Genomic DNA, 15,470 nt, shown 5'->3' on the forward strand with positions numbered 1-15,470 from the left:
CACTTTATGGCAAAATTTTTTGCCAACAAAAATTGTAGAGCCCTCACTGAGGGCTGACAATAGGTTGCTATGTCCACCTGTGATGTGCTAGTTAGATTTTTTTTAATCATTTATGTTTTTTTTGGCAATAAAAGTGAGGCACTTTGACCTGACAAAAACAACATGGTGGGATGAACCAATAAATGCCTTGCTAAAATAAATCAAACCATGGCAACCTGAAACTGGAAAGTAACGCCCAACCACAAATTTTATATTTTGTTAGTGAGATGCATAGGATATTCAGGGCAGCGTAAACTGGATTTACTTTTAGAGCAACTTACCAACACCATCATCTGCTGTGCCCTCTTCACCTTTGAACCACTGTTGTCTGATGTTATTCTTGTTTGGGGCAAATCTGTGAGGCTTGAATGTGCCATCAGATAAACACAAGTGCAATCTAATAATAAACTGCTTGCCTGCTTTTCCTGTAAGAGAAATCAGGTAATCACACTAAATAATTAAGTTGCGGGTATCAGCCTAAGGGCCCAATAGTGACAGGTAGATACATTTGCAATTATTATTACTCTCTTTATCATATGACTGGCCAGTCAAGTATAAACCACAAGAATATCACTCAAAATAATATGCACATCAGTTTACCATAATTGCCTTTTCATGATTTAGCATAGTGTGAATAATATACCCTTGAAAGATTTTCACTAACATTGTTATCTTCTCATTGTGAGGGTATTGAATGGTAATGAAAGACTACATTTGTAAGACTTTACAAGAACTAGCATGCCTTTTTCTCAGAATTCAAGTCCAAAACTAAATAAGAAGGAAGAATACACCAGCCTCAGCATTTAAGCAAGTCATTAGACTACCTGTACAGGAGCTATGAAATGCTACTAAAAATTTGTCAAAAAACTTCTTGTTATACATACAAAACCAAAATTGTGACAAGTTAGCACAAATATGCTGGATGATATAAATTTTTCATTGTCCTGACACTATTAATTTCATTACTATACATTGTAGTCACTATCTGTCTTCTCATTGGCTAAAAGCCTACAGTGAATTCTGGGAAACAGCGCAACCTACAGATTATTCACTAATCTGTACCTACAGATTAGTGAATAATCTGTAGGTTGCACGCGCAGTGCATGATTTCCAAGAGCAATGTCAAGTGCACGGACAGCAATGTCAAGTTCGCGAACAGCGAAGTAAGAATGGCTTCTCGATTCGCTTCATCGACCCAGCAAGAAATTGAGAAATTACTTGAAGATAAAGTATAATAAAACAATTATTAGATTCGGTTTTTGTGATATCCGGAATAATCAAGGTCTAGGTTAGTGTTATCAGCCGAAGCCGACCTCATCCAATAATTGTCTACTATCAGCTCTACAATGAATAACTTTTGAGACCAACTTGTAATCGTTAGCTGGTGGGCAAACTAAATATTTTTAATAAAATTAATGTTTCACCTTTGGGTTTAAGAAGCAGGATTGGTCTCAACACCTCTCCATTCACGTGACTAAACTTAACACTCTCGAACAAAGAGCTCCTTTTCAGATGTGATGCAATCGTTGACAGGTAAAGAGCTCGTTTGTGATGGTACCTCAAGTTTAGGTAGTCCTTTGGCTGGAAACACTCCTGAGGTGAAGGGCAATAAATAATAAGCAATAAATTATAATAGTTAATAATTAATAAAAATAATGGATACCTCCTTGCTATGGCTAAGGTGCTCAGGCTCATGTTTACATGTAACCTTTAAGGCACCAGTTCCCAAGCTCATCGCAATTGGCGATGAGTTTAATAATTGTTGTTAATAATAAAAAAGTGACTGTGGTGTGGTAGTGTGTAAACATACCATTAACTTTAAATTAACAACATTAAATTAATATTACAGTAGCCTGCTTAATTAGCATGCACCATTGCACAAGCATGTCATATGTTTAGCTGAAAGGGTAAAAAATACAAGGGGTAGGGAACACGTTTTCCAAAAAACAGACAGTCATGTTGCTTAGAGCTGGCTGTGGGCTAATTTTACCTGCTGAGAAACATCTTACTAATGGCTCATATAAGACAAAGATATGTGGCAATTTGGAGGGTGCAGTTGAGTAAAAAAGCCAGCTTGACTACTAAGAACGTCTGCTTACGTGGCAAAGCTTTAATTTTCCTTAGTCACATCCTCAAACACCAAAATTTGAACAACCAACTGGCCCTTTACATGTAAGTAAAGATGAGACACATAAACCAAAAACAAAGGATCTTGTAAACAATGGGGATAGATTTTCCTGTAAAATTGTCAAATCTCTCTAATTACCTTTGGCATTTGAACTGCAATATCCACATTCAAATCTGGTTTTGTTACAGTGCCAAGAAGATAACTTCCTACAACTTTAACACTGGCAGGTCTCTGAAAACGAAATTTTCCTTTCACTGGAGCGGGAGGTGATGGAAGGGGAAATTTGGCTCCTTTTGGTAGCCATGAATGATCTGATACCTACATTGTAAAAAGAAAACCACTATATTAACCAACAGAGTATGTTAAGCACTGTTACTCCTTTAACGTTACTTAATCAGACTGTCTAGATAAACACTCCTTAAGATGAATGCTGAAGGTCATTATTAAATTGAGGTTAAAAAATGGTTTGATACTGGTTGCTTTATCAGTTTCCTTAAATATTTGTCTCCTAGCCCTCATTTTGCATGATAATCATTACATAATGAATACAGGTAATAGGGTTAATAGACAATTATTATTGAAAGCAGGGTTTGAAATTAACTGTTTGATACAGGTGCCATCTGGCAACTGAAAAAAATTTTGGAAGTGCTCGCCAGAAATGGTTTTCCTTTTCTTTAAATATGACAAGAAAAAATTATTGTTTTGGACATTTACTGCTCATGCAAAAACCAAAACCTCCATCTACTTAAAACCTTAAAGAAAACCATGACCTTGCAGTATAATAATTGTTACAAAGTGGTGAAGAGAGGTAAGTAAAGTAATAAAAGACAGCATCCCACCAAAGGGAGAAAAAAGTAACAAATTTTAACTAGAACATAAACACATGTTAGCTGGTGTGCAAACACATTCACAAAAATATAAATACATAGATAGCATAATTTCATATGTACATGTATGTGTTCATCTGTACCTCATGTTCCTGTTTGCCATCTGGTAACGACAACAAGAGTGCATTCAGTTCATGCAAAACTTCATCAAGAGCTTTGTTTCTGCTCTTTTTTGGTTGTACTTCTGAGAGAAGCTCAGTTATCTGAAAAAGAAAATTTTATTAATACCACTAGCCTAATTTATTCTCACATATCCAAAAAGTGGCAAAAAATTTAAGTGCTAACGAAAATTATTCAGACTGACATTGAGCACATATGTACATGTGTTTACAGAAAGACCTTACTGCAAAGGTGGAGGAATTAGACACAAAGTTAAGGTGATTCCCCAGTTTTGCACTGTGCATCTCTTACTGTGCATAACAAGATGGCCGCCATAAAAAACAGCATGTGAAGTAACATTGTTAAAATGAAGTTGACTGAAGAGAAACGCTATTGGAATTTTTGCTTGCGGTTGTTTCTTGCCGAGGTGAGATTCAATGCATTGGGAATGTGCATAACGTAAGCAGTACTCGTGTTGCTGAGTTCGACTTCTTCATGGAGAACCTCGATAGTGGATGTTTAACTTGTGCTTAGACTGCTTACTCACTTTGATTTTCATTTAAACGCTTTCTTTATCACATTGTATCCTAAATGTGATATCTCGATGTAAAGTCGGTAAAAACAGAGTTTTTAATACTTTCTTCCCCCTTTCACATACATAATTTCTATTTTCAAACGCACCCCAGTCCTCTCTCAAAAATTGGAGAAAATGCATTTGGTGCGCACTTTCTACAGCACTAATGCAAAAACGAGTACGGTGACGCCCATTTTTCATTTCATGATTTTAATACGGACAGTGCTTCCTTTTGATGAGAAAAAAATTGGCAGAAATCTATGTTCAGTTTTTTGGCAATTTTACTAAATTGTACGGATTGAGCTATCATGGGTTGAATAGCGTGTGTCCACTTAAATTCCATTTTGGAGCATAAAGTAAAAACAGGGGCATTAAAAGGCACTATTCTGGTATGTAAGTGGATAAACAATATATTAAAGTCAAATTCTGTGCCATACCACATGCATCATCGAAAAAATCTCTCCTTTTTGTCTAGAGCTTACAAGGGGTTACAGGAGGTTACAAGGGGTTACAGGGGGTGACAGGGGGTTACAAGGGTTTACAGAAGGTTATAAGGGGTTAGAGGGGTGACAGGGGGTGGCAAGGGGTTACAGGGGGTTACAAGGGGTTACAAAAGGTTACAAGGGGTTACAGGGGGTTACAAGGGGTTACAGGGGGCTACGAGAAGTGACAGGGGGTTACAATGGGTTACAGGGGGTTACAAGGGGTTACAGGGGGTGACAGGGGGTTACAAGGGGTGACAGGGGGTTACAAGGGGTTACACAGGGTGACAGGGGGTAACAAGGGGTTACAGAGGGTTACAAGGAGTTACAGGGGGTTACAAGGGGTGACAGGAAGTTACAAGGGGTTACAGGGGGTTACAGGAGGTGACAGACGGTTACAAGGGTTACAGAAGGTTACAAGGGATTACAGGGGGTGACAGGGGGTTACAAGGGGTTACAGAAGGTTACAAGGGGTTACAGGGGGTTACAAGGGGTGACAAGGGGTTACACGGGGTGACAGAGGGTTACAAGGGTTACAGGAAGTTACAAGGTGTGACAGGGGGTTACAGGGGGTTACAAGGGGTTCCAGAGGGTGAGAGGGGGTAACAAGGGGTTACAGACGGTTAACCTGAGATCAGGCGTTATTTTTTGCTTTTTTGCTTCTTTGGCTCGAGAGGGAAAAAAATAACGCCTGATACATTTATTTAACAAGCCGTCAACCACCCCCTAATTTACATAATCTAACGTCTGCTTGACCTGTCATGTTATTAGCCAATAAGCGTTTACCATAAGGGATATGTGTTGTTTTTGTGATGAAATACTGCTAGCTGGAGCTGCCGTACCTTTAATTAACAGCTACAAATAATAAAGACTTTACTGGTTAAAGCTCGTTGACTTCGTACTGTACCGAAAGAAGTGAAAAAAAAATTAGGCTGAAGCACCTGAAAGGTGTTGTGAAAGCGAAGATCGCTCAGAATAATTCGCAGGTTTGTGAAGGAGGAATTACAGTCAAACCAGGTCAAGATTCCATTCATGAATTATTTGAAAAGTGAACCCTTTTGTCGCTTCTGTAACTTGTAGCCGGTATCAAATTGCATTCAAATGATCGGTGAATTTTAAGTATACGATGAGATGGAAAATTCTTCAATGGATGAAATTTCTATTTAGGCAGCCTTCAAATTCAAGAAAACTCAGCTGGCAGAAATTTCATAACGAACTCGTGTGCGTATTCACTGCTCATTGCGCGAGCAAAAATGCAGACTGAAATCAACAACAACTAACGGATGGCGGCATTTTGGCCAATCGGAACGGCGCAAATCATCCGTATTGTTTCCTTTCCAATCAGAAAAAAGTCCAGATTCTGGCTTTTTTACATGTGATCCGACAAACAAATGTATCATGCCCTCTTCCCGTGAGAGACATAAAGGGATAATAGGGAGAGGGCATGATCTCAGGCTAACAGACGGTTCCAAGGGGTTACAAGAGGTTACAGGAGGTTACAAGGGGTTACAGGGGGTGACAGGGGGTTACAAGGGGTTACAGAAGGTTAAAAGGGGTTAGAGGGGTGAAAGGGGGTGACAAGGGGTTACAGGGAGTTACAAGGGGTTACAGAAGGTTACAAGGGGTTACAAGGGGTTACAGGGGGTGACAGAGGGTTACAAGGGTTACAGAAGGTTACAAGGGGTGATAGGGGGATAGAGGGGGTTACAGGGGGTTACAAAGGGTGACAGGGGGTTACAAGGCGTTACAGAAGGTTACAAGGGGTTACAGGGGGCCACAAGGGATGACAAGGGATTAAAAGGGGTTCGAGGGGTGACAGGGGGTGACAAGGGGTTACAGGGAGTTACAAGGGGTTACAGAAGGTTACAAGGGGTTACAGGGGGTTACAAGGGGTTACAAAAAGTTACAAGGGGTTACAAGGGGTTACAAGGGGTGACAGAGGGTTAGAAGGGTTACAGGAGGTTACAAGGGGTGATAGGGGGTTGCGGGGGGTTACAAGGGGTTAGAGAGGGTGACAGAGGGTTACAAGGGGTTACAGAAGATTACAAAGGGTTACAGGGGGTTACAAGCGGTGACAGGGGGTTACAGGGGGTTACAAAGGGTGGGAGGGGGTTAAAAAGGGGTTACAGGGAGTTACAAGGGGTTACAGGAGGTTACAAGGGGTGACAGGGGGTTACAAGGGGTTACAGAAGGTTACAAGGGGTTATAGGGGGTGCCAGGGGGTTACAAGGGGTTACAGAAGGCTACAAGGGGTTACAGGGGGTTACAAAACGTTACAAGGGGTTACAGGGGGTTACAAGGGGTGACAGAGGGTTACAAGGGTTACAGGAGGTTACAAGGGGTGATAGGAGATTACAAGGGATTAGAGGGGGTGACAGGGGGTTACAAGGGGTTACAGAAGGTTACAAGGGGCTACAGGGGGATACAAAAGGTTACAAGGGGTTACAGGGGGTTACAAGGGGTTACAGGGGGCTACAAGAAGTGACAGGGGGTTACAAGGGGTTACAGGGGGTTACAAAAGGTTACAGGGGGTGACAGGGGGTTACAAGGGGTTACACAGGGTGACAGGGGGTAACAAGGGGTTAAAGACGGTTACAAGAAGTTACAGGGGGTTACAAGGGGTGACAGGAAGTTACAAGGGGTTACAAGGGGTTACAGAAGGTGACAGACGGTTACAAGGGTTACAGAAGGTTAAAAGGGATTACAGGGGGTGACAGGGGGTTACAAGGGGTTACAGAAGGTTACAAGGGCTTACAGGGTGTTACAAGGGGTTACACGGGGTGACAGAGGGTGACAAGGGTTACAGGAAGTTACAAGGTGTGACAGGGGGTTACAGGGGGTTACAAGGGGTTCCAGAGGGTGAGAGGGGGTTACAAGGGGTTACAAAAAGTTAAAAGGGGTTAGAGGGGTGACAGGGGGTTACAAGGGGTTAGAGGGGGTGACAGAGGGTTACAAGGGTTACAGGAGGTTACAAGGGGTGATAGGGGGACACAGGGGGTTACAAAGGGTGACAGGGGGTTACAAGGGGTTACGGAAGGTTACAAGGGGTTACAGGGGGTTACAAGGGATGACAGGGGGTTAAAAGGAGTTAGAGGGGTTACAGGGGGTGACAAGGGGTTACAGGGAGTTACAAGGGATTACAAGGGATTACAGAAGGTTACAAGGGGTTACAGGGGGTTACAGGGGGTGACAGAGGGTTACAAGGGTTACAGAAGGTTACAAGGGGTGATAGGGGGATACAGGGGGTTACAGGGGGTTACAAAGGGTGACAGGGGGTTACAAGGGGTTAAAGAAGGTTACAAGGGGTTACAGGGGTGACAAGGGATGACAGGGGGTTAAAAGGGGTTAGAGGGGTGACAAGGGGTTACAGGGAGTTACAAGGGGTTACAGAAGGTTACAAGGGGTTACAGGGGGTTACAAGGGGTTACAAAAGGTTAGAGAAGGTTACAAGGGGTTACAAGGGGTTACAGGGGGTGACAGAGGGTTAGAAGGGTTACAGGAGGTTACAAGGGGTGATAGGGGGGTGCGGGGGGTTACAAGGGGTTAGAGAGGGTGACAGGGGGTTACAAGGGGTTACAGAAGATTACAAGGGGTTACAGGGGGTTACAAGCGAAGACAGGGGGTTACAGGGGGTTACAAAGGGTGGCAGGGGGTTACAAGGGGTTACAGGGAGTAACAAGGGGTGACAGAAGGTTACAAGGGGTGACAGAAGGTTACAAGGGGTGATAGGGGGAGACAGGGGGTTACAGGGGGTTACAAAGGGTGACAGGGGGTTACAAGGCGTTACAGAAGGTTACAAGGGGTTACAGGGGGCCACAAGGGATGACAGGGGGTTAAAAGGGGTTCGAGGGGTGACAGGGGGTGACAAGGGGTTACAGGGAGTTACAAGGGGTTACAGAAGGTTACAAGGGGTTACAGGGGGTTACAAGGGGTTACAAAAAGTTACAAGGGGTTACAAGGGGTTACAAGGGGTGACAGAGGGTTACAAGGGTTACAGGAGGTTACAAGGGGTGATAGGGGGTTGCGGGGGGTTACAAGGGGTTAGAGAGAGTGAAAGGGGGTTACAAGGGGTTACAGAAGATTACAAGGGGTTACAGGGGGTTACAAGCGGTGACAGGGGGTTACAGGGGGTTACAAAGGGTGGCAGGGGGTTACAAGGGGTTACAGGGAGTTACAAGGGGTTACAGGAGGTTACAAGGGGTGACAGGGGGTTACAAGGGGTTACAGAGGGTTACAAGGGGTTATAGGGGGTGCCAGGGGGTTACAAGGGGTTACAGAAGGCTACAAGGGGTTACAGGGGGTTACAAAAGGTTACAAGGGGTTAGAGGGGGTTACAAGGGGTGACAGAGGGTTACAAGGGTTACAGGAGGATACAAGGGGTGATAGGAGATTACAAGGGATTAGAGGGGGTGACAGGGGGTTACAAGGGGTTACAGAAGGTTACAAGGGGCTACAGGGGGTTACAAAAGGTTACAAGGGGTTACAGGAGGTTACAAGGGGTGAAAGAGGGTTACAAGGGGTACAGGAGGTTACAAGGGGTGATAGGGGGTTGCGGGGGGTTACAAGGGGTTAGAGAGGGTGACAGGGTTACAAGGGGTTAGAGAAGATTACAAAGGGTTACAGGGGGTTACAAGCGGTGACAGGGGGTTACAGGGGGTTACAAAGGGTGGAAGGGGGTTACAAAGGGGTTACAGGGAGTTACAAGGGGTTACAGGAGGTTACAAGGGGTGACAGGGGGTTACAAGGGATTACAGAAGGTTACAAGGGGTTATAGGGGGTGCCAGGGGGTTACAAGGGGTTACAGAAGGCTACAAGGGGTTACAGGGGGTTACAAAAGGTTACAAGGGGTTACAGGGGGTTACAAGGGGTGACAGAGGGTTACAAGGGTTACAGGAGGTTACAAGGGGTGATAGGAGATTACAAGGGATTAGAGAGGGTGACAGGGGGTTACAAGGGGTTACAGAAGGTTACAAGGGGCTACAGGGTGTTACAAAAGGTTACAAGGGGTTACAGGGGGTTACAAGGGGTGACAGAGGGTTACAAGGGGTTAAAGGGGGTGAGAGGGGGTTACAAGGGTTTACGGCGGGTTACAAGGGGTTACAGAAGGTTACAAGGGGTTATAGGGGGTGACAGGAGGTTACAAGGGTTTACAGAAGGTTACAAGGTGTTAGAGGGGTGACAAGGCGTTACACGGGGTAAGAAGGGGTTACAAAAGGTTACAAGGGGTTACAGGGGGTTACAAGGGGTTACAGGGGGCTACAAGAAGTGACAGCGGGTTACAAGGGGTTACAGGGGGTTACAAGGGGTTACAAAAGGTTACAGGGGGTGAAAGGGGGTTACAAGGGGTTACACAGGGTGACAGGGGGTAAAGAGGGGTTAAAGACGGTTACAAGGAGTTACAGGGGGTTACAAGGGGTGACAGGAGGTTACAAGGGGTTACAGGGGGTTACAGGAGGTGACAGACGGTTACAAGGGTTACAGAAGGTTACAAGGGATTACAGGGGGTGACAGGGGGTTACAAGGGGTTACAGAAGGTTACAAGGGGTTACAGGGTGTTACAAGGTGTGACAGGGGGTTACAGGGGGTTACAAGGGGTTCCAGAGAGTGAGAGGGGGTTACAAGGGGTTACAGAAGGTTAAAAGGGGTTAGAGGGGTGACAGGGGGTTACAAGATGTTAGAGGGGGTGACAGAGGGTTACAAGGGTTACAGGAGGTTACAAGGGGTGATAGGGGGATACAGGGGGTTACAGAGGGTGACAGGGGGTTACAAGGAGTTACAGAAGGTTACAAGGGGTTACAAGGGATGACAGGGGGTTAAAAAGGGTTAGAGGGGTTACAGGGGGTGACAAGGGGTTACAGGGAGTTACAAGGGATTACAAGGGATTACAGAAGGTTACAAGGGGTTACAGGGGGTGACAGAGGGTTACAAGGGTTACAGAAGGTTACAAGGGGTGATAGGGGGATACAGGGGGTTACAGGGGTTACAAAGGGTGACAGGGGGTTACAAGGGGTTAAAGAAGGTTACAAGGAGTTACAGGGGTGACAAGGGATGACAGGGGGTTAAAAGGGGTTAGAGGGGTGACAGGGGGTGACAAGGGGTTACAGGGAGTTACAAGGGGTTACAGAAGGTTACAAGGGGTTACAAAGGGTTACAGGGGGTGACAGAGGGTTAGAAGGGTTACAGCAGGTTACAAGGGGTGATAGGGGGTTGCGGGGGGTTACAAGGGGTTAGAGAGGGTGACAGGGAGTTACAAGGGGTTACAGAAGATTACAAGGGGTTACAAGCGGTGACAGGGGGTTACAGGGGGTTACAAAGGGTGGCAGGGGGTTACAAGGGGTTACAGGGAGTAACAAGGGGTTACAGGAGGTTACAAGGGGTGACAGAAGGTTACAAGGGGTGATAGGGGGATACAGGGGGTTACAGGGGGTTAGAAAGGGTGACAGGGGGTTACAAGGCGTTACAGAAGGTTACAAGGGGTTACAGGGGGCAACAAGGGATGACAGGGGATTAAAAGGGGTTCGAGGGGTGACAGGGGTTGACAAGGGGTTACAGGGAGTTACAAAGGGTTACAGAAGGTTACAAGGGGTTACAGGGGGTTACAAGGGGTTACAAAAAAATACAAGGGGTTACAAGAGGTTACGATAGGTAACAGAGGGTTACAAGGGTTACAGGAGGTTACAAGGGGTGATAGGAGATTACAAGGGATTAGAGGGGGTGACAGGGGGTTACAAGGGGTTACAGAAGGTTACAAGGGGCTACAGGGGGTTACAAAAGGTTAGAAGGGGTTACAGGGGGTTACAAGGGGTGACAGAGGGTTACAAGGGATTAAAGGGGGTGAGAGGGGGTTACAAGGGTTTACGGCGCGTTACAAGGGGTTACAGAAGGTTGCAAGGGGTTATAGGGGGTGACAGGGGGTTACAAGGGTTTACAGAAGGTTACAAGGGGTTACAGGGGGTTACAAGGGGTTACAGGGGGCTACAAGAAGTGACAGGGGGTCACAAGGGGTTACAGGGGGTTACAAGGGGTTACAAAAGGTTACAGGGGGTGACAGGGGGTTACAAGGGGTTAGACAGGGTGACAGGGGGTAACAAGGGGTTAAAGACGGTTACAAGGAGTTACAGGGGGGTTACAAGGGGTGACAGGAGGTTACAAGGGGTTACGGGGGATTACAGGAGGTGACAGACGGTTACAATGGTTACAGAAGGTTACAAGGGATTACAGGGGGTGACAGGGGGTTACAAGGGGTTACAGAAGGTTACAAGGGGTTACAGGGTGTTACAAGGGGTTACACGGGGTGACAGAGGGTTACAAGGGGTTACAGAAGGTTACAAGGGGTTACAGGGTGTTACAAGGTGTGACAGGGGGTTACAGGGGGTTACAAGGGGTTCCAGAGAGTGAGAGGGGGTTACAAGGGGTTACAGAAGGTTAAAAGGGGTTAGAGGGGTGACAGGGGGTTACAAGATGTTAGAGGGGGTGACAGAGGGTTACAAGGGTTACAGGAGGTTACAAGGGGTGATAGGGGGATACAGGGGGTTACAGAGGGTGACAGGGGGTTACAAGGAGTTACAGAAGGTTACAAGGGGTTACAAGGGATGACAGGGGGTTAAAAAGGGTTAGAGGGGTTACAGGGGGTGACAAGGGGTTACAGGGAGTTACAAGGGATTACAAGGGATTACAGAAGGTTACAAGGGGTTACAGGGGGTGACAGAGGGTTACAAGGGTTACAGAAGGTTACAAGGGGTGATAGGGGGATACAGGGGGTTACAGGGGTTACAAAGGGTGACAGGGGGTTACAAGGGGTTAAAGAAGGTTACAAGGAGTTACAGGGGTGACAAGGGATGACAGGGGGTTAAAAGGGGTTAGAGGGGTGACAGGGGGTGACAAGGGGTTACAGGGAGTTACAAGGGGTTACAGAAGGTTACAAGGGGTTACAAAGGGTTACAGGGGGTGACAGAGGGTTAGAAGGGTTACAGCAGGTTACAAGGGGTGATAGGGGGTTGCGGGGGGTTACAAGGGGTTAGAGAGGGTGACAGGGAGTTACAAGGGGTTAAAGAAGATTACAAGGGGTTACAAGCGGTGACAGGGGGTTACAGGGGGTTACAAAGGGTGGCAGGGGGTTACAAGGGGTTACAGGGAGTAACAAGGGGTTACAGGAGGTTACAAGGGGTGACAGAAGGTTACAAGGGGTGATAGGGGGATACAGGGGGTTACAGGGGGTTAGAAAGGGTGACAGGGGGTTACAAGGCGTTACAGAAGGTTACAAGGGGTTACAGGGGGCAACAAGGGATGACAGGGGATTAAAAGGGGTTCGAGGGGTGACAGGGGTTGACAAGGGGTTACAGGGAGTTACAAAGGGTTACAGAAGGTTACAAGGGGTTACAGGGGGTTACAAGGGGTTACAAAAAAATACAAGGGGTTACAAGAGGTTACGATAGGTGACAGAGGGTTACAAGGGTTACAGGAGGTTACAAGGGGTGATAGGAGATTACAAGGGATTAGAGGGGGTGACAGGGGGTTACAAGGGGTTACAGAAGGTTACAAGGGGCTACAGGGGGTTACAAAAGGTTAGAAGGGGTTACAGGGGGTTACAAGGGGTGACAGAGGGTTACAAGGGATTAAAGGGGGTGAGAGGGGGTTACAAGGGTTTACGGCGCGTTACAAGGGGTTACAGAAGGTTGCAAGGGGTTATAGGGGGTGACAGGGGGTTACAAGGGTTTACAGAAGGTTACAAGGGGTTACAGGGGGTTACAAGGGGTTACAGGGGGCTACAAGAAGTGACAGGGGGTTACAAGGGGTTACAGGGGGTTACAAGGGGTTACAAAAGGTTACAGGGTGGTGACAGGGGGTTACAAGGGGTTAGACAGGGTGACAGGGGGTAACAAGGGGTTAAAGACGGTTACAAGGAGTTACAGGGGGGGTTACAAGGGGTGACAGGAGGTTACAAGGGGTTACGGGGGATTACAGGAGGTGACAGACGGTTACAATGGTTACAGAAGGTTACAAGGGATTACAGGGGGTGACAGAGGGTTACAAGGGGTTACAGAAGGTTACAAGGGGTTACAGGGTGTTACAAGGGGTTACACGGGGGTGACAGAGGGTTACAAGGGTTACAGGAAGTTAGAAGGTGTGACAGGGGGTTACAGGGGGTTACAAGGGGTTCCAGAGAGTGAGAGCGGTTTACAAGGGGTTACAGAAGGTTAAAAGGGGTTAGAGGGGTGAGAGGGGGTTACAAGGGGTTAGAGGGGGTGACAGAGGGTTACAAGGGTTACAGGAGGTTACAAGGGGTGATAGGGGGATACAGGGGGTTACAGAGGGTGACAGGGGGTTACAAGGAGTTACAGAAGGTTACAAGGGGTTACAGGGGGTTAGAAGGGATGACAGGGGGTTAAAAGGGGTTACAGGGGTTACAGGGGGGTGACAAGGGGTTACAGGGAGTTACAAGGGATTACAAGGGATTACAGAAGGTTACAAGGGGTTACAGGGGGTGACAGAGGGTTACAAGGGTTACAGAAGGTTACAAGGGGTGATAGGGGGATACAGGGGGTTACAGGGGGTTACAAAAGGGTGACAAGGGGGTTACAAGGGGTTAAAGAAGGTTACAAGGGGTTACAGGGGTGACAAGGATGACAGGGGGTTAAAAGGGGTTAGAGGGGTGACAGGGGGTGACAAGGGGTTACAGGGAGTTACAAGGGGTTACAGAAGGTTACAAGGGGTTACAGGGGGTTACAAGTGGTTACAAAAGGTTACAGAAGGTTTACAAGGGGTTACAAGGGGTTACAGGGGGGTGACAGAGGGTTAGAAGGGTTACAGGAGGTTACAAGGGGTGATTAGGGGGTTGCGGGGGGTTACAAAGGGTTAGAGAGGGTGACAGGGGGTTACAAGGGGTTACAGAAGATTACAAGGGGTTACAGGGGGTTACAAGCGGTGACAGGGGTTTACAGGGGGTTACAAAGGGTGGCAGGGGGTTACAAGGGGTTACAGGGAGTAACAAGGGGTGACAGAAGGTTACAAGGGGTGATAGGGGGATACAGGGGGTTACAGGGGGTTACAAAGGGTGACAGGGGGTTACAAGGCGTTACCGAAGGTTACAAGGGGTTATAGGGGGCCAGAAGGGATGACAGGGGATTAAAAGGGGTTCGAGGGGTGACAGGGGGTGACAAGGGGTTAGAGGGAATTACAAGGGGTTACAGAAGTTACAAGGGGTTACAGGGGGTTACAAGGGGTTACAAAAAAATACAAGGGGTTACAAGGGGTTACGAGGGGTGACAGAGGGTTACAAGGGTTACAAGGGGTGATAGGGGGTTGCGGGGGGTTACAAGGGGTTAGAGAGGGTAACAGGGGGTTACAAGGGGTAACAGAAGATTACAAGGGGTTACAGGGGGTTACAAGCAGTGACAGGGGGTTACAGGGAGTTACAAAGGGTGACAGGGGGTTACAACGGGTTACAGGGAGTTACAAGGGGTTACAGGAGGTTACAAGGGGTGACAGGGGGTTACAAGGGGTTACAGGGGGTTACAAAAGGTTACAGGGGGTTACAAGGGGTGACAGAGGGTTACAAGGGTTAGAGGAGGTTACAAGGGGTGATAGGAGATTACAAGGGATTACAGGGGGTGACAGGGGGTTACAAGGGGTTACAGAAGGTTACAAGGGGCTACAGGGGGTTAAAAAAGGTTACAAGGGGTTACAGGGGGTTACAAGGGGTGACAGAGGGTTACAAGGGGTTAAAGAAGGTTACAAGGGGTTATAGGGGGTGACATGGGGTTACAAGGGTTTACAGAAGGTTACAAGGGGTTAGAGGGGTGACGAGGGGTGACAAGGGGTTACACGGGGTTACAAGGGCTTACAAAAGGTTACAAGGGGTTACAGGGGGTTACAAGGGGTTACAGGGGGCTACAAGAAGTGACACGGGGTTACAAGGGGTTACAGGGGGTTACAAGGGGTTACAGGGGGCTACAAGAAGTGACAGGGGGTTACAAGGGGTTACAGGGGGTTACAAGGGGTTACAAAAGGTTACAGGGGGTGAAAGGGGGTTACAAGGGTTTACAGAAGGTTACAAGGGGTTAGAGGGGTGACAGGGGGTTAAAAGGGGTTACAGAGGGTGACAGGGGGTTACAAGGGGTTACAGACGGTTACAAGGGGTTACGGGGGTTACAAGGGGTTACAAGGGGTTACAGGGGGTTAGAAGGGATGACAGGGGGTTAAAAAGGGTTACAGGGGTTACAGGGGGTGACAAGGGGTTACAGGGAGGTACAAGGGATTAC

At 47.0% G+C, this 15,470-nt stretch overlaps 1 protein-coding gene across 2 annotated transcripts in view; it reads right to left on the reverse strand.

Annotated features, from left to right (window-relative positions):
* LOC140937385 (nucleolar protein 6-like) overlaps positions 1–15,470 on the reverse strand; it is a 49,829-nt gene that overhangs the window by 20,684 nt on the left and 13,675 nt on the right. For both annotated transcript variants that reach the window (XM_073386940.1, XM_073386941.1), the window contains exons 3-6: positions 3,138–3,257; positions 2,306–2,485; positions 1,464–1,632; positions 321–464 (exon numbers count right to left, since the gene is read on the reverse strand). In XM_073386940.1, the coding sequence (XP_073243041.1) occupies positions 321–464; positions 1,464–1,632; positions 2,306–2,485; positions 3,138–3,257 (613 nt within the window). The remainder of the gene's footprint in view (positions 1–320; positions 465–1,463; positions 1,633–2,305; positions 2,486–3,137; positions 3,258–15,470) is intronic.

The sequence above is a fragment of the Porites lutea genome, chromosome 5 (assembly GCF_958299795.1).
Source record: "Porites lutea chromosome 5, jaPorLute2.1, whole genome shotgun sequence".
In the NCBI taxonomy this organism is placed as follows: Eukaryota; Metazoa; Cnidaria; class Anthozoa; order Scleractinia; family Poritidae; genus Porites; species Porites lutea.